Source organism: Nomascus leucogenys, chromosome 19, assembly GCF_006542625.1.
Source record: "Nomascus leucogenys isolate Asia chromosome 19, Asia_NLE_v1, whole genome shotgun sequence".
NCBI classification, from domain to species: Eukaryota; Metazoa; Chordata; class Mammalia; order Primates; family Hylobatidae; genus Nomascus; species Nomascus leucogenys.
Window position 1 is genome coordinate 8,940,468 of NC_044399.1, and position 27,567 is coordinate 8,968,034.

Sequence of the window (27,567 nt, forward strand, 5' to 3'; positions counted from 1 at the left end):
GGACCTCTGACACCTAATCTTCCTCAGGCCTTCAGTGTGTGTGTGTCACTGAGTGGACCTCTGTGACACCTAGGCTTCTGTGACACTTAGGTTAAGCTTATTAGAACTTGAAAAAGACAAATGAAGGTTTTTATCCCAGAAAGTAGATGACTTCATTGAGAGTTAACTCACTGTGTAACAGGAAACATTTTAATGAACAAATGATCAGCATTTTACACAATCCATTTTCTTCGGAAAATCTAGAGCAAGGGATCACTTCATTATTTGCATAACACTTCAGCATTGCAGTTTGAAAACAGCTGAACTTTCAGATGAAGTTGACTTCCACTTGATTGCAGGATTCAGGGTTTCTCAGATGTTAATACAGAGTCAAAAGCAGTGGATAAAACCTTGCAAATGGCTTGTGCTTGTTCCTACATTACATGAAAGATATAGTAAGAGCAACATTCATCAATCTCTTCATGAGCTTCATCTGGCTAGCAGAGGCACACACCTGACCCTCTTAAGACCGCTCCTAAGTAAGCCGACCACACGTGCCTGCCTGGGTCAGTGGAACCCACACTATGAGCTTCCCTGCGTGTGGGCCCTTTCTGCCCTCCTTCAGAGAACAGCAAACAGCGACTGCAGCTTGAGAAGGCTGATCACGCAGTCTAGGAGGGCAACAACGTTCGGAAATGGAGGGAGCCTTTGACCCCTGGAAGATACATTTTTCCTCAGCTGCTTTGTTTACCTTTTAAATCCAGGCACAAGTGAGAGCTGCCACTGGCCCTAACAGAAATATTTCACAAACCTGCACTGTCTTGCCAGCCGGCTGACCTCCGGCCTAATACTCATTCACTATCCCCAGGCCAAGATATTCCATACATAATGGATTGTATTTCTTCAGCCTTCAAAAACAGTAGTCCCTGGGTTTTGTGACTTGATGAGTAAGCAGCTAACCAAAGTAACAAAGTCTCACCAGGCTATTGCACTGATAAACCCACAGGCTGTATTCTTCATTGCTTGCATCTGTGGTCTTCAGAGCCAGTAAGCTTCTTCCTGCCCCCAGACCATCATCGTAACACACCATCCGGATTATTAAGTAGAGAGCATGCCTGTGCAAAACATCCTGCAGAAGTCAGGAAAGATTCCGAGAGATCAGGACTCTCAAATGTTTGTCAGTCCTAATGACACACTCTCCCAGGCGGAGTGAGGCTTGAACCAGCATATCCATAGGTTTCTCACCCCAAGGGATGTTCCTGTATGCTCAGTCTCGGGCAATGCCTTCAGGATCACGCCTTCTTAAATCCCAGCAAGCCAGGAGTGCAGTGATCTAAACTGACTATCCCAGTGTCTGCCCACCTTCCAAGCTGACAGCTGCTCTTAATAGATGAGGGGCCCTTAGTTGAAAATGCATTCGGAGCCATGTGTGTTTGGGGGTGTGGGGGCAGGTTGCCTGGCCCTTCCAACCCAGGAGAGAAAAGGAAGCCCCTATTCACCTTAAGAAATTGGTCACGTTTAAGACCAACTGCCAGGAATGTTTACAAACCAATCACTCTGCAAACAGGAGTGGCCCTAATTATAAGGGGGCTCTTAATGGCCTGAATTCCCTGTTATCTAAAACATAGTTTTCTTAATAAATTATATTACTTACATATTGATCTGATGTTGATACTTTTATGCCATACTTGGAAACTCCCATAATAAATTCTTCCTCCGGAGGAACAAAAGGCAACTTTCCATCTTGCTTTAAAGTAAAAATAAATTCCATGATAAAGATTAAAATTACATTAAAGTCTTAAGTCTGACGAGTCACTTTGAGTATCTGGCCATCACAAGCCCAAACCCTTTAAAGAATGTGGGGTACACATTAGCCAGGCAAGAGTCTCTCTCCACAGAGGCAGAAGAAACATTTCCCTCCATTTACAAAAAGGTTACTTTTATTTTTGAGACAGAGTCTCACTCTGTCGGTCACGCTATAGTGCAGTGGCATGATCTCAGCTCGTTGCAACCTCTGCCTCCTGGGTTCAAGTGAGCACATCCGGCTAATTTTTTTATTTTTAGTACAGATGGGGTTTCACCATGTTGGCCAGGCTGGTCTCGAACTCCTGACCTCAAGTGATCCACCCACCACAGCCTCCTAAAGTGCAGGGATTACAGGCATGAGCCACCATGTGGGCCGATTTATTTATTTTTAAATCGAGATGGGATCTCATTATGTTGCCTTAGGCTGGTCTTGAACTCTTCTTGGCCTCAGGTAACTCTCCCAAGTTGGCATCCCAGAGTGCTGGCATTACAGGCATGAGCCACTGTGCCCAGCCGCATTTTTACAGCCCACAACTCTGAGCAAAATTCACATCCATCCCTTTCATGCATATTGTTTATCTTGGAGTTAATCCTAATTACAAACTGAGCTGTTTCTCACAAAACCTGCTGAGGTTAAAATATCTACATTAGAAAAATTAAGATCTTCATTTCCATAGCATAGACCGGTGTTAGCATGTGGGATGATCAGGAAGCAGAGCCCACATATCCTGCCCAGATGGGAAGGCGTGTCTGGTGATCCCACGCCTCAGGGCTTCGGGCTGGCAAGTGCTGCTGATGAGCAGTTACTCCACTGACAAAAACATGAATTGGGGTTTTCAGCTACTCAGGAACCGCAGATAATCCCTGACGGCTTCCCTAGCGGACGATCCGGTCTCGGCTCCCAGACCAGAATACCATCTATTTCGTCTTCCCCTGACGTAGGACACTGTTGGCAACCTATGGATGTTCTGTACTAAATGGTTTTGTGGAACCACTTGCCCACATTAAAGAAATTACAGTAAATAAGCTGCATCCCAATACCTTACTTCTTGGGTCCTCACAATGTTACAGCACCCTCTTGCCAATCGCTTCCCACAGTAGGTTTAAAGCAATTCCAAGAACCACGGTATGGGATAACAGTCAAGCTATTGTCAACACTGGAATTTTAGCAAGCAAAAATTCTATGGTGATATGAGAAATTTAGTAGTCCTTATAGGAATGAAAATAATGCTAGTGTATTTTTGAGGGGAAGAATTATTAATCTTTTAGTACAACACTTAGACTGGTTGTACCTTTTATGGTAAGAGCACACTCAACGTTGTGGCTCGTTCTGGGAAACTACAACTTTAAGCGAAATGATGCAAATAACAAAACCATTTTTTTTTCTCATCAACATCATAAAACATAACAAAATGACCTTGAAAAATGAGTTACTTGGAGGAACTAACCTAGGTGGTTTTCCAAGAACCAATCAACGAGGTTACGTGAGGACTTAATGTAGTTTGTTGGAATGACTTTATATTCCCAACTAAATGCTGGAAAGTAATTATAGTTGTCCAAACTACCATGAGTTTTTTTTTTTTTTTTTTTTTGAGACGGAGTTCTGCTCTTGTTGCCCAGGCTGGAGTGCAATGGCGCGATCTCGGCTCACTGCAACCTCCACCTCCTGGGTTCAAGCGATTCTCCTACCTCAGTCTCCCGAGTAGCTGGGATTACAGGCGTGCGCCACCACACCTAGCTAATTTTTTAATATTTTTAGTAGAGATGGAGTTTCACCATGTTAGCCAGGATGGTCTCGATCTCCTGACCTCATGATCCGCCCACCTTGGCCTCCCAAAGTGCTGGAATTACAGGCCTGAGCCACCGTGCCCGGCCCGAGTTCTCTCTTAAATGGCAATTTAGATTCACTGATGTCCTTCAGACAGAAGTATCTTCCTTTACTTTCATAAAGATATGAAACTTCATTTCAGTTTTTTTGTGAGACAGTCTTACTGTTCTGTCACCGAGGCTAGAGTGCAGTGGTACAATGATGGCTCACTGCAACTTTGACTCCTAGGCTCAAGGAATCCCCCTGCCTTGGCCTTCTGAGTATCTGGGACTACCAGTGCATAACACCACACTCAGCTGATTTTTTAAAATGTTTTGTAGAGATGGGGGTCTGGCCCAGGCTGGTGTTTTGTTTTGTTTGAGACAGTCTCACTGTGTCACCCAGGGCTGGAGTGCAGTGGCACAATCTTGGCTCACTGCAGCCTCTGCCTCCTGAGTTCAAGCAAGCGGTTCAACCTCAGCCTCCCGAGTAGCTGGGATTATAGGCGTGCACCACCACACCCAGCTAATTTTTGTATTTTCAGTAGAGACGGGGTTTTGCCATATTGGCCAGGCTGGTCTCAAACTCTTGGCCTCAAGTGATCTGCCCACCTTGGCCTTCCAAAGTGCTGGGATTACAGGCATGAGCCGCTGTACTCAGCAATTAAAAATTTTTTTTTGTAGAAACGAGGTTTCACTGTGTTGCCCAGGCTGGTTTTGAACTCCTGGGTTCAGGTGATCCCCCTACTATGCCTCCCAAAATGCTGGGATTACAGACGTGAGCCACCACGCCCTACCACGTTGTATTTCATATTCTCATTCTCCAAGATTTAAGAGAGTACACATTCTTAACACTCTCTGAAGTTAAGAAATCTTTTTATTGCAGTAATATCCCTCTTTTAATACGCACATAAAAATGTAATTTCGTTTTCTAGAAACTCCAGAAGCAATTTACTTTCTTTTTTTTCTCTCATGACTGAATTCACTAAGTCTTTTGGCTCACGTACTTCCACCATTGGCAAGGGTACAGATTTTATGAAATTTCATGCTTATATACCTTATACCTTATACTTTTGATTTAATTTTCATTCTTAATTTTCCTTCATGATGATTATTTTTTATCTTCTTGATTTTATCTTTTTGAAAGCCACCTCATCTCAATTCTTGTTGGAAACCTTGCATGAATAAACAGATATATTAGGTCGACATCGTTATGAATTAGATATTCAGAGACAGAACTGGTCTGATGGTGGTACGGTAAGGTTTTGCCAGATTATTTTAAAAGAAGAATCTATGGAATATAACCAGTCACCACAATCAGCTCCTCATTTAAATAGGATTGATCAGCCCCATAAAAAAGTATTAATAGGCCGGGCACAATGGCTCAGGCCTGTAATCCCAGCGCTTTGGGAGGCCGAGGCAGGTGGATCAGATGAGGTCAGGAGTTCACAACCAGCCTGGGCAACACAGTGAAACCCCATCTCTACTAAAATACAAAAAATTAGCCGGGCGTGGCAGCATGCGCCTGTAGTCCCAGCTACTCAGGAAGCTGAGGCAGGAGAATCACTTAAACCCGGGAGGTGAAGGTTGCAATGAGCTGAGATTGCGCCACTGCACTCCAGCCTGGGCGACAGAGTGAGACTCCATCTCAAAAAAAAAAGGTATTAAAAAGTACTGTGGGCCAGCCACAGTGGCTCACGCCTATAATCCCAACACTTTGGGAGGCCAAGGCGGGAAGATCACCTGAGGTCGGGAGTTCAAGACCAGCCTGACCAACGTGGAGAAACCCTGTCTCTACTAAAAATACAAAATTAGCTGGGCATGGTGGCGGGTGCCTGTAATCCCAGCTACTCGAGAGGCTGAGGCAGGAGAATTGCTTGAAGCCAGGAGGCGGAGATTACAGTGAGCTGAGATCGCGCCACTGTACCCCAGCCTGGGCAACAAAAGCAAAACTCCGTCTCAAAAAAAAAAAAAAAAAAAGTACCGTGTTTGAAGGAAGGAATAGCGCCTGTGTTCCAATGCAGCTCAGCGCTCACACACATGTGCAGTGGTGATGCGGGGGCTTCCGGTCGAGAGTAAGCGGAGCGGCACCCAGTGGACCTGAGGAGTGAGCATTTTGCCCCAAAGCCATGAGCTGGCTCCCCAGACTCTCATAACCAGAGAGTTATGGAATTTTTTTTTTACCTGGGCAACGTCTATATAATTTATCAAGTCTAATGGCCCTTCAAGGCCTTTTCCCTCGGAGAGTTTCAGTTTCTCAATGGCACCAACATATTTTATTCGAAATTCTGCGCAGGTATCTGAATTATTGTTGCTTTGTCCTAAAGATGAAAGAAAAGTGGTAAGACTTTAGAAGAAATGTCTGCATTATAGAGTATCCTCAGTCCCTTCCCAAATAAAAACCAGACTGTCATTAGAACATAACCACTAATTACAAATTTTATAATGCACAATATTTTTATGTAATGGGGAAGAACTTAAAATTTCACAAACCTTTTCCTCAGTGAGTCATGGTATACTAAGTATAGTATACAAAGGTCTCAATTATAGGAAGAAATAGATTAACCTTCCCTTCAAAACAAATAGTAAAGAAAAGGTTACTACATGATGATTACCTTTATGATGCATGGTATTTGCTTTTGGTTCTTTCTCCCTCTTCACCATTTTTTTCCCCTGTAGAGAGAGGGTCTCACTATGTTGCCCAGGCTGGTCTTGAACTCCTGGGCTCATGCGATCCTACCATCTTGGCCTCCCAAAGTGCTGGAATTACAGGCATGAGCCACTGTGCCTGGCCTAGCATGTTAGCTTGCTTTCCTCATTCAGGAAGCCTACTCTTCCTCTACCATTCCATCAGAAAGACCACATAGTTTTTCTTTTTAATGTCGATGGAATAATGCCAGGCAGGAATTATCTAACATAACAGCAACGGTTGAAGAGCTGTGTGTGTGCCACAAAATCTAGTCAATACAAAAACTACTACAAACGACTTATAATCTCCACCATATTAAGGAAATACTATATGATTACTTTTAGGTTATGTAACAAAAAGATGCCCACAACTGCAATCATTTTAAAGGCATCGGGCAGTAAAGACAATGGACCCAACGCTCCAGCATTCTCTGTTAGATTCACTAGGCCAGGCTCCTGAAGGCAGAAAGAGGAATTCAGACAAGAAAATGAATGTACTTCCAGTTAGCCACCAGCTACTTAAGGAGCTGGGGTTAGACACCACCTCTGGATTTCTTCTTTTTCTTTTTTTTGAGATGGAGTCTTATTCTGTTGCCCAGGTTGGAGTGCAGTGGCGCGATTCTCAGCTCACTGCAACCTCCGCCTCTGGGTTCAAGCAATTCTCCTGCCTCAGCCTCCCAAGTAGCTGGGATTACAAGCATGTGCCACCACGCCCAGCTAATTTTTTGTATTTTTAGTAGAGATGGGGTTTCACCATGTTGGCCAGGCTAGCCTCAAACTCCTGACCTCAGGTGATCCACCTGCCTTGGCCTCCCGAAGTGCTGGGATTACAGCTGTGAGCCAACGCACCCAGCCTGTTTCTAAGGACCTACTAATTTTGGGCAGCTGCATAAACATCTACAAGGGTGTGGGACAGATCCTCCCCTTAGTGACTTGTGTTGGTGGTGGTCATGAGCTGGTGAATCTCTGGGTTCCCTGGAGTAAATGAAAGGCTCCTTAGCCCTTTAATCACCAAGATATTTGCCCTATTCCCCATAGACAACATAAGTCCACTGGAATTCATCTTCTGCCACCCCATTTCTTTCAATTTTATTTTTAATTTTTGTGGGTACATAGCAGGTGTATGTATTTATTGCCACCCCATTTCTTAAAAAACTATTTTGAAACTTCCAGTTTGCCCATGTGCCTGTGCCAATCTCCAAAGGCTGTGTGGTTTCCCCCAATCACACCACACTCTCAGCCCACAGCCCAACAAATCTTGGTCCACTTCTAAACTCTTGTTAAAAGTGGCAAAGGAGAGGAAGAAAGCCACAAATACTGAAGAACTCATTGTGCTACCCCAGTAAAACCACATGAACATCAATGAAAAGTGCAGACAGTCAATGATCCAACCCTTTTACATACCTGAGCTTTTGGTGGAATCTGTGTCGAGGCTGGCCACAGTGCTGGATCGTGAAAGACCCCCAAGGCTAGAATCTACAGACTGATAAACAGAAAAACAAGTAAAAAACCTCCACTGAAGCAGTCCTGTCTTCTCTAGTCCTCTAACCCATTCAAATCATTTATTAGAGTTGAGCTGACACATACAAAATCATGTCAATTATTCAGGCATATCGACTGTAACAGATTTTTCTTAAGACAAATTCTTTAACAAACTTCAAAAAAAAAAAATCACATAATCCCAACTGTTCGTTCGTCCCATGACATAATATTGGATAAACACGGTGGCAATATTCTTAGTCTAAATCGAAGCCATTACCGCCACCTCCTTACCAGACGCCTTCTAGGAATACTCTTGTGAACATCTCTGCCCGGCTTTCACGTAAGTTCCACTAAACCCAAAACAAACCCTGTGCAGAAAGCCAGGCAAGGGCCATGATCCCTGCTTAATAAATGAGGAAGGAGACTGAGATGTTTAGTGACTTATCCAAGGTCACATCTAGTAAATGGCTCCAATCTCAAACCTAGGTCTCTAATTCTAGGTCTCTGGTCTAGTGCTTCTGCAATTATTCTGACTAGTGTCTGGCCTGCAGCAGGAATTCAGAGGCTAACTGGCAGGGCAGAATAGACTCTCATGTGAACTGCCACAAAAAAACAGCAAAACTGTTGAGCAAAATGGAATCATATGTAAAGGGAGTTTGTTCCTCAGAGCTATACTCCCAATTTCTTTAGAAATAATATTCTCTGGCAGGGCACGGTGGCTCACGCCTGTAATCCCAGCACTTTGGGAGGCTGAGGTAGGTGGATCACCTGAGGTCAGGAGTTCGAGACCAGCCTGGCCAAGATGGTAAAACCCCATCTCTACCAAAAATACAAAAATTAGCTGGTCATGGTGGCGGGCACTTATAATCCTAGCTACTCGGGAGGCTGAGGCAGGAGAATCGCTTGAAACCGGGAGGTGGAGATTGCAGTGAGTCAAGATCACATCACGCCACTGCACTCCAGCCCGGGCAACAAGAGCGAAACTCCATCTCAAAACAAACAAACAAACACACACACCCACAAAAAAACACAACAATACAAAAATTAGCCAGGCTTGGTGGCACACGCCTGTAGTCCCAGCTACTTGGCAGGCTGAGGCAGGAGAATCACTTGAACCCGGAGGCAGAGGTTGCAGTAAGCCGAGATCACGCCACTGCACTCCAGCCTGAGCGACAGAGTGAGGCTCCGTCTCCAAAAATAAAAATAAAACAAGACATTGGGCCACACAGATGAGATTCCCCTGCAGGGTCCTCGCGCTTAAGGCTGAGGAGGTGGCCGTAGGGAGGTTCCGTGGTGAGCAGCTCCAGGAGTTCAAAAACTTCCAAGAACATGGTTCGTCTCCCCCTTCTAAGGCTGCACAGGACTCCTACAATGTCAGGTTTCTGTGCTTCTGGTTACAAGGCCACCAGCTCAGCTGAGATAAGCCAGCTTGCCCTGCCCTGAATGGAAACTGAGTGGCAGTCGTGTGTCTTTGTCTCGTTCACGTGTGGCTGTTATTTAACAGCGTGGCACATGTGGCGCATGGGAGGCCCGGCAGACACCCAGGATGAAAGGTCTAGGGAGGCACTCCTGAGGGGGCCTTGTGCGACCCTGCAAGATGCCTCCTTCCGTGCTGTGTCTCACCCCAGTCCTGGGACTGAGTGAACACACAGCTTTAAAATTAGACCACTCACAAGGGTGGAAAATCATGAAGAGGCTCTTCAGTCATGGCATCCCATCCCATCCCACTCACTCACTCACTCACACTCACTCACTCTCACTCACTCACACTCACTCACTCCCATCCCACTCACTGACTCACTCACTCTCACTCACTCACACTCACACTCTCACACTCACACTCACTCACTCTCACTCACACTCACTCCCATCCCACTCACTGACTCACTCACTGACTCACTCACTCACTCACTGACCCGACTCGGCCTCCAGCTTCCTGCCTGTGCCTGCGATGTCTAACCCCCTTCCTCATTTATGCCTATTTGACCCGTATATTTTAAGGTCTCATTCACTAACTGCTTTTTTTGGGAAGACTTCTGTGATGGTTAATTTTATAGATCAACTTCTCTGGGCTAAGTACCCAGATATTTGGTCAAATACCAGTCTAGACATTGCCGTGACGGTGTTTCTTTAAATGAGATTAACATCTACACCAGCAGACATGGAGTACAGCAGAGGACCCTCCACTGTGTGGGTGGGCCTCATCCAAGCAGGTGAAGGCCTTAAAGGAAAAAGACTCAGGCTCCCGAGGAGAAGAGGCTGCCACCAGGCTGCCTTTGGGCTCAAGCTGCCACTTCCACCCCAGGGGTCTTCAGCCCGCCCTGCAGATTGCGGAATTGCAGCCCCCACGGTCACATCAGCCAATTCTTCAAAATAAACCTTGAAAATACATCACTCTCTCTAGGATATAAACACATCCTACTGGTTCTCTGGAGAACTCCAACTAATACAACTTCCTCCACAACTTTAGGCCTACAATCTCCCCAGTCTCTGAATCCCTCAAGCAGTATTTGTCATTACCTCACACACCTTCACATTTTCCAAATTATTCACTGTCTCTGGGTGTCAATCATGTCTCAAATGGTATCTGGCATCCAGGTAGAAACACCTGGAATGAATCACTTTTTCTGCCTCCCACAGCACCTGGTATCTTAAGGGTTTAAGCTTCGATGACTCTCTTTTCCTCATACTCCACAAGCCATCATCATTGATCCATGGGTCCCATGAGTGCCCACCTCGAACTCTCTGCAGAACCTGAGGTTTCAGCGCTTCCTTCACACCCCGTCCAAGCCCCCTCATCTCTCAGGTTCTTACCACAACCTCCCGGGCAGTCTCTCTGCTCCTGCCCTTTCCCTGCTCACAGTGGCCAAAGTGACCCCCAACAAAACTTATGTAAGATTCTGTCACTCCCTGGCCCCAGGCGCCCCCTGCTTTACTCTCAGAGTAAAAGCCCCGGTCTTCACAACACCTGCACCTGCCTTGCCCAGGCCACACTGGTCTCCCTGCTGCCCCCCCAAAACACACAGGCTCGCTCCTCCCATGGGCCTTTGCTCTGTCCTCCCTGAACCGTGATCCTTCCAGATCTTATCATGGCCCCACTTCTCCTCTGGGCCCCTGCTCAAATGCCACCAAGAAAACAAGGCCTTTTCTCAGGGAGGGGGGCAGCAAAAAAATAAATAAGACCTTTTCTTTTCTTTTTTTGAGACAGAATCTTGCTCTGTCACCCAGGCTGGAGTCCAGTGGTGTGATCTCAGCTCACTGCAACCTTCGCCTCCTGGTTCAAGCAATTCTCCTGTCTCGGCCTCCGGAGTAGCTGGGACTACAGGTGCCTGCCACCACACCAGGCTAATGTTTGTATTTTTAGTAGAGATGGGGTTTCACCATGTTGGCCAGGTTGGTCTCAAACTCCTGACCTCAGGTGATCTGCCTGCTTTGGCTTCCCCAGGTGCTGGGATTACAGGCATGAGCCACCGTGCCCGGCCTGAAAATAAGACCTTTTCTACCAGACTGTTGAATACTGCCCCTCTCCCAATCTCCCACCCCCTCCATTCCTGTAGTTTCTTCCCCCCATGTTAGTTTCCACCATCTGAAACTCTATATTTTACTTATTTATTCATTATTTTCTCCCCCAGCTGAAATGGAAGCTCTGAGGCCAGGGATTTTTTCCCTCTCCCTAACTGCTCTATTTTATGCCCCTTAAACAGAGTTTGGCACTCAGTGAATGAATGAGTGTACACGTGCCATTGTCCAGGGTAGAAATAAAAATGCCATTCTTCTAAACACCAACAAAATTGGTGTCAAAAACCTAGAACAAATATAATGCAGCTATCTTTATACTCTTATATTGAAAAATTATCTGTCAGTCAAAATGAAATCACTTCATTATTTGAGACAAAAGTTGCCAGTTGAATAGCTCCTCAGTGGTTTGTTTTGCATGAATTAAATCCACGTTTACCTTCCAACAGCATTCAAAAACTCTCTGGTATACAGCTATCTGCCAATCTCACTCTTAAGTAAAAGTAATTATGCACACCACAAACCCTAGAATTCAAGAGGCCCAGCCCCTTGATGCCTGCAATTTCTATCATTTAAAAATTTTTTAAATCAGTGCTTATTTCAACGAAACCATTCATAGGTCATGTCCCATCTAGTTTAATGGATTTAAGAATTTCAGAAAACGGCTGGCCGCGGTGGCTCACGCTTGTAATCCCAGCACTTTGGGAGGCTGAGGCAGGCAGATCACGAGGTCAGGAGATCGAGACCACGGTGAAACCCCGTCTCTACTAAAAATACAAAAAATTAGCCGGGCGTGGTGGCGGGCGCCTGTAGTCCCAGCTACTTGGAGAGGCTGAGGCAGGAGAATGGCGTGATCCCGGGAGGCGGAGCTTGCAGTGAGCCAAGATTGCGCCACTGCACTCCAGCCTGGATGACAGAGCAAGATTCTGTCTCAAAAAAAAAAAGAATTTCAGAAAACCTACCAGAACAGAAAAAATGAAGCCAAGCATAGAATGCATCTCTAGTGCAAAAAGTAAATGTTAAAACACACTAGTTTGAAGATTATCAGGAGATCTGCCCACGGTCAGTATCCTCCATACAATATCAGCTAGAAGAAAGAAAACTCTCCCTGCGTTATGATTCTGTTCCAAATTCCATTTCCCTACCTTGCTCTTAGTACTGATTTCACTACTTTGGGAACTGCTACTACTGTGTCGCTTTTTGCCTTTGCGAAACATTTTTCACCACCATTGCTTGATCCAGAGAAGATCCCCTGAAAAAACAAATATTGGTGACAGTTACATCGGGAAAAGCAACTTTTTTTTTTTTTTTTTTTTTTAAGAGACAGAATCTTGCTCTTACCCAGGCTGGAGTGCAGTGGCACAAACATGGCTCTGCAGTCTTGACCTCCTGGGATCAAGTGATCCTCCCACCTCAGAGTAGCTGGGACTACAGGCATGTGCCGCTACACCCAGCTAATTTCATTTTTTGTAGAGACAGGATCTTGCCATGTTGGCCAGGCTGGTCTCAAACTCCTGCTCTCAGGCGATCCTCCCGCCTTGGCCTCCCAAAGTGCTGGGATTACAGGTGTGAGCCACCATGCCCAGCCAGGAAAAGCAACTTGGATATTGGTTACAGTTACATCAGGAAATGCAACATTAAATCACTTTATGCATAATAGAAATAAAAATCATCAATTCCTTCCAGTTCCATGGGTGTGTTCCTTTTCTGTAAAACATAAAACTTTTCTCTTGGATACTATTCCTTTTCATTCTTTCCTATTAAATTACAAAAAGTTAACCCAATAAGCAAAAAAGGCAGAAACCTTCTTGTCCTAGAGGTGTGAAAAGCACTTTTCTCAAAAGTATCAGACACGTCACCTAGTTCTCAAAATTTTAAGGGCTTACTTCTCTTCAATTGATTCAAGATTTTAGCAAAATACACTGTGACACATTGGATTTTCAGTCAAGATATGGAGATTCAGTAACCCTCTCAGCTTCACAGTCTATGCTTGGTAGGGCTAAGATATACAAACCTCTCAGAAATGTGCATTTTTCTTGAAGTTTTGAAATGCCTGTAAGTAAAAGCTGACACAAAGACATTCCTAGGTGCCAGCGCCTCACCTCCCCTCTCTACTAAGCGCAAGTAAGGAGATGACCTTGCTTCCCAGAGTCTGTGTTACATATTTCTTTTTTTGAAATTAATAATAAATGCCTTGGAAACGTAAGATTCATCCTTGCCAATTGCATAGGACAGCATATATTATACTTGGCAAATTAACTAAGCTACATGAAGCTGTACAGCTCACAGAACTCCCGGGACAGTTATACTGTCATAGCCTCATGATAACCTTGTGATATTCCCATTTGCTCTACTGACGCTTTTTAAGGGCATACCATATGCCTCACACTCTGCAGGGCTCTAAGCTCTCCCTCAAGGGGCTCACAGGAGGTGGGCTGTAATCTGCCTTTTACAGATGAGGGAACTGTGACCTGCCTCTCAAGACGATTTATGAATAAGATAACCCAACCAATTTTTTTTACCAAAAACTGTATTCTCCAGAGAGAACAAGAAAATCTGCTTACTATAGAATTGAACACTATTTGACTGTCTTCAAAGGTCCCACATACAGCAGTCTGCACAGAGAGTTTCCTTTCATTCTGACCTGGGTGATGCTTTTCAGAGAAACAATACACCTGATGAAGGAAAAAGAACGAGTGACTCACGCAGCAGTCAGTGAAAGCTCCTGCTGCAACCCAAAGATTCTCTGTATTTGGAGACCCCACTCTAAGTCCACTTACTAGGGGACGACGTTAGGCCATTTGCCCAAGTCTGATCCTTGAGCCCGAGCTTTTTAATCAGTCTCATCATCCAATGTATTTCTATATTTTTGCTTTATTTGTGGGGTACCAGGAAAATCTGATTTATTCATTCATTCCTGGATAGTCAGTGAGATGTCCGGGATGCATCAGTGAACCAGAGTCCCTGACCTCAGGGAGCCTGTTCTTAGCGAGAGTAGACAGACCAACAAGAAAAACACACATAAAACATATTATTAGGAAACAACTGCTATGAGGAAAACTAACACAAGTTAAGGAGACACAGACCGATGGAAGGAAGGGGTGGGTATTTCAGAAAAAGATGCCGTAGATCTTTTTCTGAAAGAAGTGAGGGCAGCCATAAATAGCCTGGAGGCAATGCCGTGCAGGTGGAGAGGGGGCCCGAAGGAACAGTCAAGGCTGTCCGGGAGCAGGAGGACAGCAATGGGCCCAGACAAAGTGCCACAGAAGGCCAGGCGGGCCGCGATAAAGTGGACTTTAGTTTAAGAGGAATACTCTGAAGGCTTTTTATTTATTTTTTGCTTATCTGCTGTGATCTTCTGGAATGGAGGCTTTTAAAAAGCAGTTTAGCGACACAATCAGGTGTCTTCTGTTTTTTAAACAATGACCCTGGCTGCCAGGTAGGGAACTAACTCCACAGGGTAAGGGTAAAAACTGAGATGTGTTCGAAGAAGACTGCGGGTGATTGCTGCAAAGAAGAACCTTACCAGCACAGGACACTTGTCAGTGACAGATGGCAGGAGAGCCTTATTCTAAGGCCTGCACAAAACTAGGTTAATGCAGCAGCATGAAGTGCCATGTTAATGGCGCTCACGGGTTAAAATGTTGATGTGTAACATATTTAAACATCAGATACTAAAGTATATATAAATACATATTTATATATAGGTAACAATTTTAAATATGATTTAAATTTTAAATCAAAACTTATTTTAAAAACAAAATGTGATTCTACTGTTAGTGGGATCCTGAAGTGTCTCCTCAAATCCCTTGATATGAAAATCATGACACGACAATGCCTTGGCAACTCCTCAAGGCTTTCTTTCCATCATCGACCCAGGGGCTTAGGAAAAGGCAGCATTTATTAAAGTCTTTGCTATCTGCTGCAATTTGGATGCACGTTCTCAAGCAAATCATTCTTGTCTCAAAATTATTCATGCATCAAAATGAGGCTAATGATCCTGATTGGCGACTGGATGCTCCGCAGGCTCATCAAATGCAAAGATGTCTCAAGCTGAACCCATCATCCTCCCCTCCAGATCTGCTCCTCTCCTCTCCTCTCCCGGTCAGGAGATTCTATTATTGCTGGAGGAAGCCAGAAAATCATGAACTCCTTGCTCTCCTTCAGGCCCCACATCCAATCTGGCACCAAGACCCACTGTATACCCCACCTGAAGAGCTCTCTGAGCCAGCTCTCCACCAGGGCCCCACGTCATCCTCGACCATGGGCACAGACACTATTTTTTTAGAATCTGATGAATGTGATGGGTCCTCACCCTATAAAAATGCACATCCATACAAAGTTTGGCATGAATTTAAGGAATTCACAAACCCAAGGATATTTCGTGCAAAAGGGACCTTGTCCTACTGGATTCCCTAACACTTTAAATCTACCCCCACACTGCAGCCAAAACGATTAAAATGATTTCTTTCAAACATAAATCTAATGCCACTAGCCTGCTGAAAATCTTTCACTGGTTCTCCAAAGTCAGAGACCAAAGTCAGCGTTCTTCAGCAGGACACGCCAGGTCCTCCAGGACCCAGCTCCTAATCACCTTTCCACTTCCATCCTCCACAACCCGGGCACAGTTAATTGATCTCAGCAAGGCAAAGCTGCTCGTGGTTCTCAGCGCGATGCTCCAAGCGCCCCTGCTTTGCAGCGCCCGGGACGCCCTTCACCTTTCAGGCACTTGGCTACTTCTTACCTTTCAAGGCCCCTTTCAGGCTGCAGGCCTTCCTAGGATCTCAAGGCTGGGCTAAGGGACCCACAGCTTGAGTGCACCCCCTGATCACAGCGCCACGATCTGCTGTGGTCTCTGATCTCACTCTCCCAGCTGCACGCTGGTCAAAGGCGGAGCTCGGTGACTCGTCTGCACTGCCAGGGCGCCTGGCAGGGGACGCGCTTACTGAAGCCGAGAACTTTCTGGGGAGGTGACACCCCAACAGCAATTCCCATGTACCAAACGCCTACCACGTGCCATGCACGGTGCTAGGTGCACAGATCCCTCTCGCCCTCACCCTCACCGACCAGCAAGGCTGCAGGATAACAGCCCCTTTCAAACGAGGATGCCAAGGCGCCCGAAGAGTCAGCGACCTGCCCAGGGTCACCAGGGTAAGGACGGATGCGGCCAAGCTTGGGGCCTAGAGAGAGCCGGCTCCAAAGTTCCTCCCAGACGCCAGCCTGCTTGGCACCTGTCTGTCACCGTGATGGGGCACCTTCCACGCGCTGGGTGCGGAGGATGTGACAGCGAAGGGGACAGACAACCCCGACCCTGAGAGGCGGGAGGCGGCCGAAGTGGAGCAGAGGAGGCAGGGAAACGGCCCGCGCCGTCCGCCTTGCCTCCCCTCCGGGCCGACAGCGGCTTGGGAAGCTGCAGTCCGCAACGCCCACGCCCGATCCACGGTACCAAGCTCCTCCACCCGCGCCCCGGGAGCGCGGCCCCGCCCGGAACCAAGCCAGAGCCCAGGCATCCCTCCTCCGCCCGCTCCGCGGCCCCACCCATCCTTCCTGGTCGTCCGCGCCGCTCTCGGGGCCGTGTTCCCGTCAGGCCTCCGCGAGCTCGGCCCCAAGCGGGACGAGGGCCGGGCGCTCACCTCGCAGCCGCGGGCCCATCCCCGGGTTGCGGACTTCGGGGTCCGCGGGGGAATGCCGCGGCCTTCGGCGCCCAGGCAACTACTCCGGTTCCCGCTCCAGCGCCGGCTTTTCCTGCCCTCCTGCCCACGTCCGCCGGGCCCCGCCTCCGAGACTACGCGCAGGCGCATTCCTGACGTCCCACCCCCCCGGTTCCAGGACCCCAAGTGGTGGGAAGCCTCGTGAGCTGCGTCCCTCCCCCCCGACCGGAAGTCGAGGGGAGGAGTCTAGCGCCGCGGGCTCCGGAGTGACGGAAGTTGTGCTCTTGGTGGATGGGGTTCTTCCTTCTTTATTTACCGGTGGCTGTGCTTCCAATTTAGGAAGACTCCGGCGACCTGTTCCTCACCCCCGCTTCGCCCTCACACTTTCGGGATGTCTGCGATTCCTGCTGAGGAGAGCGACCAGCTGCTGATCCGACCCCTGTAAGGGACCAGCGAGAGAGGGAATAAAGCCATGGGCTGTGAGGGGCGCGAGGGGTTACCGGAGACTTTGACCTCCTCCGTCGCCCGCGCTCCCACCTACCCCGGCAGCCTGCCTTTGGTCCGCGCTTGCGGGCCAGGCTTCTCAGGCTCGAGGGGTTGGAGGACCATTGATCGGAAGGGGCCTGCTATAGAGTGAATGGGATTTTGCTTTTTCATCAGTTTTAGGGGAGGGTATGTTGGAGTCGGAAAAAAAAAAAGGTTTTCCGGGGCCACTGCTCGCTTTCGTACACGCTAAGAAGCGTTTTCACTTAGCACAAGCACGGATTTCTGCGCGTCAGGGCAAGCCGTGAGGGAGCCGGTGAAACTAATGCCCGACGCGATGAGAGGAGGATCTGAATGAGGCTACAGCGGTGCAGGGAAGAATTAAGTCTGTTTCTTAACACCAGAGCTTCACATGTGCCAGAAGTTAGAAAATATTAGGGACTTGCGGTGAGTTTCGATCTTCTCAGCTCAGGCCCTAGTAGAATAAGGAAGGTGTAAAGCTGGAGAGGAGAAAGTGCAGAGGTGTTAGGGACAAAAACTCAGCCCTCGGCTGTCCATAAGGAGAGTGGCCTTTCAGTGGACACGATCCTCATCAGTCGGGAATGCTGCTGAAGGGGAGATGCAAATGTAGAGAACTTGAATTCCTACAGATGAGCATTTCGAACCCACAACATGTTTATTGTTAGATATTAGTTGGCACAACATGAATATACGCTTTCCAAAAGGTAGAAAGTATCTCCTTTACACATTTATTCAGTAAGGCTTCATTGAGCACCTGCTTGGGAAAAAGTCCGTTTCCTTCTGCTTAGTTCACACCTGTCATGTCTTCCTGTGATGAGCAAACACTGAGCAAGTGTCAAGCACCACACATGGGGCTACAGACGCAACGGAGGGCCCAGTTAATTGCTGTCGCCCTTTTGGAGAGAATTACAGTGCACAGTGGGAAATATTGGAGAGATACTTTGGAATAATAGGAGACCATTACTTTGAAGTCAGACCTGAAGTCCATTATCTACTTGACCACTTAATAGGACAGCAATCTCACTGAATCCGTTTTCTCATATGGAAATAAGATAAAACTTGAAGAGTAAACATCGCGGTAGGTGCTTTGTAAATAATAGCTAATCTAAGAGCGCAGGTAGGCATTGCACTGAGCACTGTGAAAGTATGGGAAAGGGATTTCTGACAGATTGAGGAAAAAAGGATACCTCATGGATCCTGAAAAATGTGATGCCTGAGCTGAGTCCTAAAGAATGAGTAGGAGTTAAAGACTGTGGGGGCCAGGATGTTCTAGGCAGTGGAAGTGGCACATATGAAAGTGAGGGTGGTCACAACTTGTGGCCAGATTCCTCATGACTGTAGCTAAAGAGTTGAGTTAGCAGATGAAGCGACAGGCAGTTGAGGTCCAGTTTAGGAAGCACCTCGTATATATAGGTATTTGGACCTTTTTCAAGTCAATTACAGGGAGCCAGTGAATGCTATTAAGCAAGCATGGATACTGTGGGAATTATGTTTTAGGAAAATCACTCCTGGCAGCAGTGTAGCAGACGAATAAAAGGATGGATTGAGTAGAGCAGATTCAGTAAGATATCATTGAAAGATTCCAAGTCTAGGTGATGAGAGCCTGTAGTGAATGACATGAGTGTGAGAGAGTATGCAAATGAGATCTTCAGGATTTTGTGGTTGATCAGCTGTATCTGGAAGGGTGGTTGTGGGGAGGGAAGGCAGGGCAGAGAGGATGTTATGATCAGATTCCTAAGTTTGGCAGTTGGGAAAGGATAGTGTTATTCACTCAAGGAGTGTAAGAGATGGGGCAACTCTGGAGTAAATTTGGGAGTTCAGTTGTTTCGTAACAGCTTTATTGAGATACAGTTTACATACCATACAACTCACAGTTTACATACCATACAACTTATTTAAAGAGTATAATTCAGTTGTTCTTAACATAGAGTTATACAACTATCACCTCTCTCTAATTCCAGAACATTTTCATCACTCCCAAAAGATACCTTGTATTCATTAGCAGTCATAGACAATCCCCACTACCTCTCCAGCCCTAAGCAACCGCTAATCTACTTCTCTATAGATTTGCCTGTTCTGGACATTTGATATAAGTGCGATCATACAATACGTACTTTTTTGTCTCTGGCATCTTTCATTTAGCATAATCTTTTCAAGGTTCAAAATTGAGGAGTTTTATTCATTCAATAAGTATTTTTTGTGATTTACTACATGCCAGCTACTGTAGCAATACAGCAGTGAATAAGATGGACAATGTCTCTGTTCTTAGGAAGCTTTCATTTACTAGCCTGAAATAAGACATAAGTAGATACAATAACTTCATGTAGTTGTATTAAGATAACATGATGCTAGGTTGTGGCTTGCTGTGAAGGGCAAATTAGAGGAGGTAGTCAAGGGAAAGCATCTGAGAAGGTGACATTGGAACTGAGACCCAAATGATACAAAGGAGCCAACCACATCAATATCTGAAGACAGCATTTCAGGAAGAAAGTAGAGCAAGTACGGGGCATGTGGTGGAAACTAGTTTGGCATCTTGAATATGAAGTCCCGGGAGAGATCCTAGTAGAGATACCTAGTGTCACATGTATGTATTAAAGGTCTAGAATTCAGAAAAACAATCTGGGTTACAAATACAGGCTTGGAAGTCCTTAGCATGTCAGAAAGATGAGAATGAAGATTGAGAAGGTGGCCAAGGAGCAAACCCTCGGAATATCAACATTTAAAGGGTAAGCAGAGGTGGCTGAATATGTGAAGGAAACGGGAAAGCCAGCAAGACAAGATGAGAGCATCAGGTCAGAGAAGCCAAGGGGGAGGTGCTTGAGGAAGGAGCAGGTACTCCTTAGGAGTGACAAAGGCTGCCAAGAGAACAAGATAGGGACTGACACCTATAGTTCCAGCGACTTGGGAGGCTGAGGCAGGAGGCTCACTTGAGCCCAGGAGTTGGAGGCCAGACTGGGCAGCATAGGGGGACCTTGTCTCAAAAAAAAAAAAGACTGAAATGACTACTGAGCAGCAATGACAGTTTCAGAAAAGTGATTGGTAAAAGCCAGAGGATAGCAAATTGAAGAGTGAGTGGAAGGTGAGGAAGTACAGGAGGGTCCACTGCCCTAGAAGGCGGCCTGGGGAAAGAATAAAGTGGGAGGTAAAGGAGATTAGAGTCAAGGGATTTTAATTTGGGGATGAACATGGCTGTAGTATGTTTAAATTTGGATTGGATAGTAAAGCGCAGACAGTGAGGAAAATGTCAATGGCACAGCAGTGTTGAGTTCCTCAGAAGGAGGAAGGGAGTACGTAGAGTAGAATGGTGGAAAGATTCGTCGTGGAAAGAGAGGTCTTTTCTATCTATAGAGGAGAAATGGAAGGAGACAGATGTGGGCAGGTTGGTACCCTGTTGGTACATGTATTTTTAATTATTGTACCAACATGAAGTTGAGGAAATTTACAAATGGACTGTTTATTTTTTTGATGCAGAAGATGGCCCATGCCTCAAGTGAAGAAGAGGATAGAGGGTTGGAAAATTTGGGAAAGGGGGGAAAGTTTGAAAATAGTTGATACGGAAATGAAATGGAGAAAACAGCCAGGCAACATTGAGGGCCAGTTAAAGTGGAAGGCCAGGGTATCCACCATAATTACAAATAAAAAATGTTTAAAAGGTAGAAGGCCAGGAATTTATGGCAGCTCTTATCCACAGTTGTTTGATCTTCTGTATCAACACCTGCTCAGAGATAGGATCTCAGTTTGGGGATAGACCCATTGCATGTCCATCTGACTGAGTTCCTTGAGGTCAGGGTCCCTGTAAGGCATTTCCGTGTCCTAGGCACTTAATCCAGTGCTTGGCAAATAGAAGCTGCTTAATGTTGAGTGAGTGAGTGGATTGTGAGCTAGAATGGTTGGGAAAAGCCATCAAAGAAGGTGAGGGATTTGAAAGATGAGGTTTAACTTAAAGTGTGCCTTGTGACCACTGCAAATTATGGCTGAAATTATTAATTTAAGAAGAAACAAAAATTATTTAAGTAGTTGGTATAAAATATGCTGAAATAACAGAAAGTAGAAGAAAAAGTGATTGAAATTCACAGTATGAATAAGTATTTAATTTTTTGTTGTTGTTGTTGTTGCCCAGGCTGGAGTGCAGTGGTGCAATCTCGGCTCACTGCCAGCTCCGCCTCCTGGGTTCACACCATTCTCCTGCCTCAGCCTCCCAAGTAGCTGGGACTACAGGTGCCCGCCACCACGCCCGGCTAATTTTTTGTATTTTTAGTAGAGACGGGGTTTTACCGTGTTAGCCAGGATGGGTCTCGATATCCTGACCTCGTGATCCGCCCGCCTCGGCCTCCCAAAGTGCTGGGATTACAGGCGTGAGCCACTGCGCCCAGCCATTTAAATTTAAGCCATTTGGCAAATACACATTATGATCTTAAAGAAGATGACAGTGTTGAAATGCTTATGGCTTTCTACTTAAGTGCTAATTCTAAAAGTATTATTACATAATCTGCGTAACTGCTAGTTTATATTTTAAATACATTATAATTTAATTCTAAAATTCAGAAAATTGAATTTAAATCAAGCCCAAACCTTTGGGCTTCTTGGATCTGTACCACCTTCTCTCTTAATTTTAACAACTGCAAGATCCCTGGACTCCCAAGGATCAGTTTTCATCTTTTCCCATATGGACACTGTTCTTCCCTGTCTTTGTAATTTTGTAGAACTCTTTGATGTCTCAGAATTTTTCAGTGAGGTGCTGTCATCAGATGGCATGTAGTGTACATTGTAAAAAAGTGTAAGTTTATTGGACTTGGTTTTGATTTTTTTAAATCCTTTTTTTTCTCCCCTTGAATGTTTACAGTGGAGCTGGGCAAGAAGTAGGAAGATCATGTATTATTCTCGAGTTCAAAGGAAGAAAAATAATGGTAATTACTATTTTTGTACTCAGTTTAATAGTATGGCTCTGACTGTATTGGGTGTTAGTCTTTTCTCGTAGACTAGTTATCTTTTTAGCTCCCAGAAAAATGTTATAGTGCATGTAATCTATGCTGTATAGTGTTAATGAGAAAAACTAATACACACTTCTAGTTAGTAATTTAGTTGATTAAGAAGATATATTCTATGACTGTAAAATTGTCAGCTAGATCTGTTGAACTGTTATTTCTTCAAAGTCCCTCTTCCACTCCTGAAGGGTTGAGCCAACCTAACTGCCCCACCCCCAGTGGAAGATCCCAAGGGCCCAAGCACTCTGAACACATTGAGAGCTCTAGCCGCCTCCAGCATGTGGGGATCAAGCCTTGGCCTAGAAGGTTGGATCCCCAAGTCCCATTGGGGCTGCCGGCCTTGGACAAGTCACTGTGCTTCTCTAAGCCTGAAAGGTAGAGGGATTAGAGGAGATGGTTTCTAAGGTACTCATTAGAAAGTCAGTTCTGTGTCTCATGTTCCTTTGATTCCTCTTTCTTCTCAACTCCTCCCAATCTGAAAAGAACATGTATAGGTCAGACATAGTCATCTTTTTAGTCATCTATTGTGTTAATTTGGTAGTAACGCCATAAAAATAAGTAACTTTAATGACCAAGTCTTAAGAATTTGTTCCCTAATGCCTTAAAATATTGAAATTACCCTGATCAGGTAAGTTTCCCATTTCTAATTATTATATTCTCATGAGAGTCGATCTGGTAGTAGTAAATCTGTAAACTTTTTAAATTTTAATCTGATATCAGAGTTTTTGAAAAAGATTTAATTCATTGTTAGAATGATGACCAAAAGTAGCTGCAAAGAAGCTGTTTTGTACTTTGCATCCTGTGACCCCTAAATGTGAGCTATATTTTAAATTTGTTGGGAAGTTAGAATTGTTAATGGCATATTTGCCACATTTAATAAGAATCATGTTTCAAGTGCTAGTGCCTGGAGTCTATCTTGAGTATATGGGTGATGGATCTAGAATTATTGTCTGTTTGCTGAATGAATTTTAATAAAATGTGCAGGAGATTGTGATCTCTTTTCCTGTCTCTTTCAGCTCGACTGTGGGATCCACCCTGGCCTAGAAGGAATGGATGCTCTTCCTTATATTGATTTAATTGACCCAGCTGAGATTGATCTCCTATTAATTAGTCAGTAAGTTTTTCCCTTTATTAATGACACTTTTTCACGGACTTTTACTATCAAGATCATTCTTTACTAGATTTTGAGAGTTTGGTTTTTTAAAAGAGTGTTTTCTGCTAGGAAGCATATTGCAGACATCTAAGTCTAAACCAACACTCCATAATGTCATCACAGGCTAGAGAAGTTTGCTATGAAAAACTTACCTACCTCTATATATAAATTCAGTGAGTATGTGAGAAGGAGATAGTACATGACTTGAATCATTGTAAAACTTGAGACTAAGAAAGCCCTTTTCCAGGGTATCTCCTTCAGGTCACTGTTTTGTCACATTCTTCTATAAGAACAGCATTTCAACTTTGTTGAAACTATTTTTAAATAGAGTTCGTATAGAAAAATGTGACAAGACAGTGACCTCAGGGAGATATCCATGTTTCAACTTTATTCTGTTAAAATGTTTGCTGTAATTCTGGTTGCCAGGAGTAGGCTCGGGATATTCTTCCTCCCTAATTTACTAATAAAGTTTTTTGCTGTTTAAAAACGATACTTTAAGCGTCTTTCTTCCGTATTAGAACTGTATGCATTACTTCTTCCTTCTACACCTACCTCCTCTTGGTTTTTCTGAAAGTATCAGTACCTAGTTGTTTATATAAAACTTGTTTTGTACAGTAAGCAACAGTTTCATTACATGGTATCTGATGGATAATAATTTTAAGACTTAATGCAGCCTCTTTCTTTTTAAGTTTCCATTTGGATCACTGTGGAGCTCTGCCCTGGTTTCTACAGAAGACAAGTTTCAAAGGAAGAACATTTATGACTCATGCCACAAAAGCTATTTATAGATGGCTTCTTTCCGATTATGTCAAAGTTAGGTAAATTACTTTATTAGATTATACACGACTTTGGCTCTATATGGTACATATAGTTCAAGATATGAACCATTTTGTATTTTAAAATAAGGTGCTCTCTTTTCATGTATAAGGATATCAGTAATTTCATCATTCATTAACAAGGTCATTGAAACCTATTGTGTTTCTAGCACCTTCCTGACCTTGAAGGTTTTTTTGAGACAGGATCTTACTCTGTCATCCAGGCTGGAGTGCAGTGGTGCAATCACAGCTCACTGCAGCCTCAACCACCTGGGATCAAGCAGTCCTTCCACCTCAGCCTCCTGAGCAGCTGAGACTACAGGTGTGTGCCGCCACACCCAGCAGAGTTTTTTGTTTTTTGAAGATATAGGGTCTTATGTTGCCCAGGCTAGTCTCAAACTCCTGGGTTCAAGTGATCCTTCTGCCTTGGCCTCCCAGAGTGCTGGGATTATAGGCGTGAGCCACTGCACTCAGCTGGGAGATAAATATATTTAATCTTCACACCAACTCATGATGTAGGTTCTATTATAAATTCCATTTTATAGATGATGAAACTGAGGCACAGCGAGGTTAGGTTATTTGCCTAAAATCGTCACAGTAAGAGACAGAGCGAGGATTTGAACCCAAACAATCTGGCTCCAGAGTCAGTGTCCTTAACCACTATTCTCTCTTGCGTTTTTATAAGTACATTAACATAATTTTCAGGAGAAAGGTTGTGCTAGACTTTGTAGAAAAATCTTTTCTCATCCTAATGTGAGAAATATCTGGCATGGTTCAATGTATGTGAGTGTGTTATATCTTTCAGGAGTGTTGGTGTGGGAAAAAAGTTTGAGAAATACTATCCTAAAGAGTATTTTGTCTTAATTTACTGTATGTATTACTGAAAATTGAGAGTGCTTTGAGCTCAGAGTTTTAATTTCCTGTGTGGTTTGTTTAAAATCAAGTTTTGTAGCTATACACACAATAGCGTAAAAAAAATACACGAAATATCTGAAAAATTTTAAATAGCATAATACATACAGTATATTTTAAAGAAATATCTTCATGGATATGTTATCCACAATTTCTTTGTGTTCAAAGGCTTTTTAAAAAATCTGACTTAATTGTTTTTGCTGGCATCTTTCAAAATTTAGTAACATATCAGCGGACGACATGCTGTATACTGAGACAGATTTGGAAGAAAGCATGGACAAAATTGAAACTATCAACTTTCACGAAGTTAAGGAAGTTGCGGGAATCAAGTTTTGGTGTTACCATGCAGGCCACGTCCTAGGAGCCGCCATGTTCATGATTGAGATCGCAGGCGTGAAGGTACCCTCTGGCTCTGGTGCTTTTCTCCCCAGAGAAATCAGTGCAGAGCTTTGTGCCACCAAAGTAGTATTAAAAAAAAAAATTCCCTAAGACTTGCAAAGTGTCAGAACACGGAAACATAAGATAAAAATACAGTTAACGTTCTTTCCTTTTAAATATTGTAGTTCCTACCTCCATTACAATACTTTATCAAGACCGAGAAAAAAAATTTTTTTAAAGACTGAGAAAAGAATAAAATAAACATCTCAAAAAGTAATTCCCTGACACCATAGGATTCAGTTTCCTTTAGAAAACTGGTTAGGGAAGGGGTGTCTTTGTGGCTGCATTCGTTTAAAATTAAAACACAATTTGATACTCATGTCCCCCTGATGTCTTAGGATTCACAGATAAGCCCCTAAGCAAGGTGGACTGCAAGAGTGAAAGGGGTTAATTAGGAAAGATCTTTGGGGAACCCTTGAACTTCTGAAAACGTGGGTGGACTGCTAGGTTTCTAGACTCTAGAGCAGCAGCTTTGAACTCTGGCTGCACGTAAGAATCACTTAGGGAGCTGTTGAAAAATAACTGTTGAATCAAAATCTGGAGGTGTAGCTTGGCCTTTTCCTTTTCGAGTTTTCTAGGTGATTGTAATGTCAGCCAGAGTTGAGAACCAATGCTCTAGTGTAACGTCCTAAATTTTTCACAGCGCTTATACATTTGGAACTTTTAGACATTGAATTGTAAATTATATCACTAAATCATTTATTCTTGCAGTTTGCTCTGGGGCACAAAAAATAAGTAGCATAAATGCAGATGTGAATTCTCTTGGAATTTGATGCAGACCCTCTTATGATTTTATCTCCAGTTTTAGACCATGTACCTCAGTGTACTCCTTTCCTTGTCAGCATGCCCTTTTTCTCTAAGAAGTTCCGAGCACTTCTCAAGTGGATTAATGTTATATAGGTTATCTTTGTGAGATGATACTGGGAATAGATTATTCCCATTTACTAGAGAAAATAATTGAAGCACTGAACCGTTTACTGACCAAACTGCACATTTTGAATTGGACACAAGCACTGCATGTAAATTTCATCAGTTTTAGACTTAAAAACTGTAACTGCACTTTTGGATTTCATGAGTTTAATCTATTCACTAGCAAAATGAAGCCTTCCCTAAATCCTAACTTTCTAGTTTTATCTTTTTCACAGCTTTTGTACACTGGTGATTTCTCAAGACAAGAAGATAGGCACTTAATGGCAGCTGAAATTCCTAATATTAAGCCTGATATTCTTATCATTGTAAGTATTAATATACTATATTGTAATCAATGTAATGTAAGCAGATTTTTTTTCTTTTGGAAAATAATATTGTGATCTCACTTTCATAACATGTTATTGGATATAAACTTATCTTTTTTAAAATATAAGAAAACTGGTGGCTGGGCACGGTAGCTCACACCTGTAATCCTAGCGCTTTGGGAGGCTGAGGCAGGCAGATCACTTAGGGCCAGGAGTTAGAGACCAGCTTGGCCAACACAGTGAAATCCCATCTCTACTAAAAAAAATACAAAAAGTAGCTAGGTGTGGTGGTGCACGCCTGTAGTCCCAGGTACTGGGGAGGCTGAGGCACAAGAATCACTTGAACCCAGAAGGTGGAGGTTGCAGTGAGCCAAGATCACGTTGCTGCACTTGAGCCTGGGCTACAAAGCAAGACTCAGTCTCAAAAAAAAAAAAAAAATTGGGGCAGGTGCTTCTTTTTGTAGTGCAGCTTCACTTTCTTGCTGTTAAATGCATTAACTCTAGTCTAATATCAGAGACGCCAGGCTGTCTCTGGGCAGGATCACCAGGCTGTCTCTGGGCAGGATCATTTTTACTGGTTATGCCCTCTCCCTGTCT

The 27,567-nt window shown here is 44.3% G+C and overlaps 2 protein-coding genes across 12 annotated transcripts in view; one reads left to right on the forward strand and one right to left on the reverse strand.

Moving 5' to 3' along the window:
* Window positions 1-167: 167 nt before the first annotated feature.
* Window positions 168-17,105, reverse strand: ITGB1BP1 (integrin subunit beta 1 binding protein 1). 8 transcript variants are annotated; one of them, XM_030799583.1, is made up of 8 exons: window positions 16,911-17,029; window positions 13,842-13,952; window positions 12,423-12,529; window positions 7,684-7,762; window positions 5,776-5,912; window positions 1,634-1,726; window positions 959-1,108; window positions 168-413 (listed from the first exon to the last, which is right to left on the reverse strand). In XM_030799583.1, the coding sequence occupies exons 3-8, from the start codon at window positions 12,492-12,494 to the stop codon at window positions 342-344; spliced, it is 603 nt and encodes a 200-aa protein (XP_030655443.1). In that variant the 5' UTR covers window positions 12,495-12,529; window positions 13,842-13,952; window positions 16,911-17,029; the 3' UTR covers window positions 168-341. The 8 variants fall into 8 exon arrangements, with proteins under 8 accessions (XP_030655443.1, XP_012353100.1, XP_030655445.1 ...); XM_012497646.2 differs by lacking the exon at window positions 16,911-17,029 and adding an exon at window positions 16,022-16,827; XM_030799585.1 differs by lacking the exon at window positions 16,911-17,029 and adding an exon at window positions 16,509-16,781.
* The window catches only part of CPSF3 (cleavage and polyadenylation specific factor 3), a 51,646-nt gene continuing 41,153 nt past the window's right edge, over window positions 17,075-27,567 (forward strand). The window contains exons 1-6 of one of the 4 annotated variants that reach the window (XM_012497643.2): window positions 17,075-18,510; window positions 22,276-22,339; window positions 23,434-23,531; window positions 24,260-24,388; window positions 25,519-25,696; window positions 26,881-26,970. In XM_012497643.2, the coding sequence (XP_012353097.1) occupies window positions 22,337-22,339; window positions 23,434-23,531; window positions 24,260-24,388; window positions 25,519-25,696; window positions 26,881-26,970 (498 nt within the window). In that variant the 5' untranslated portion in view covers window positions 17,075-18,510; window positions 22,276-22,336. Of the gene's footprint in view, window positions 18,511-19,891; window positions 20,159-22,275; window positions 22,340-23,433; window positions 23,532-24,259; window positions 24,389-25,518; window positions 25,697-26,880; window positions 26,971-27,567 lie in introns of those variants that run through there. The other 3 variants (XM_003272717.3, XM_030799580.1, XM_030799581.1) reach the window with 3 other exon arrangements.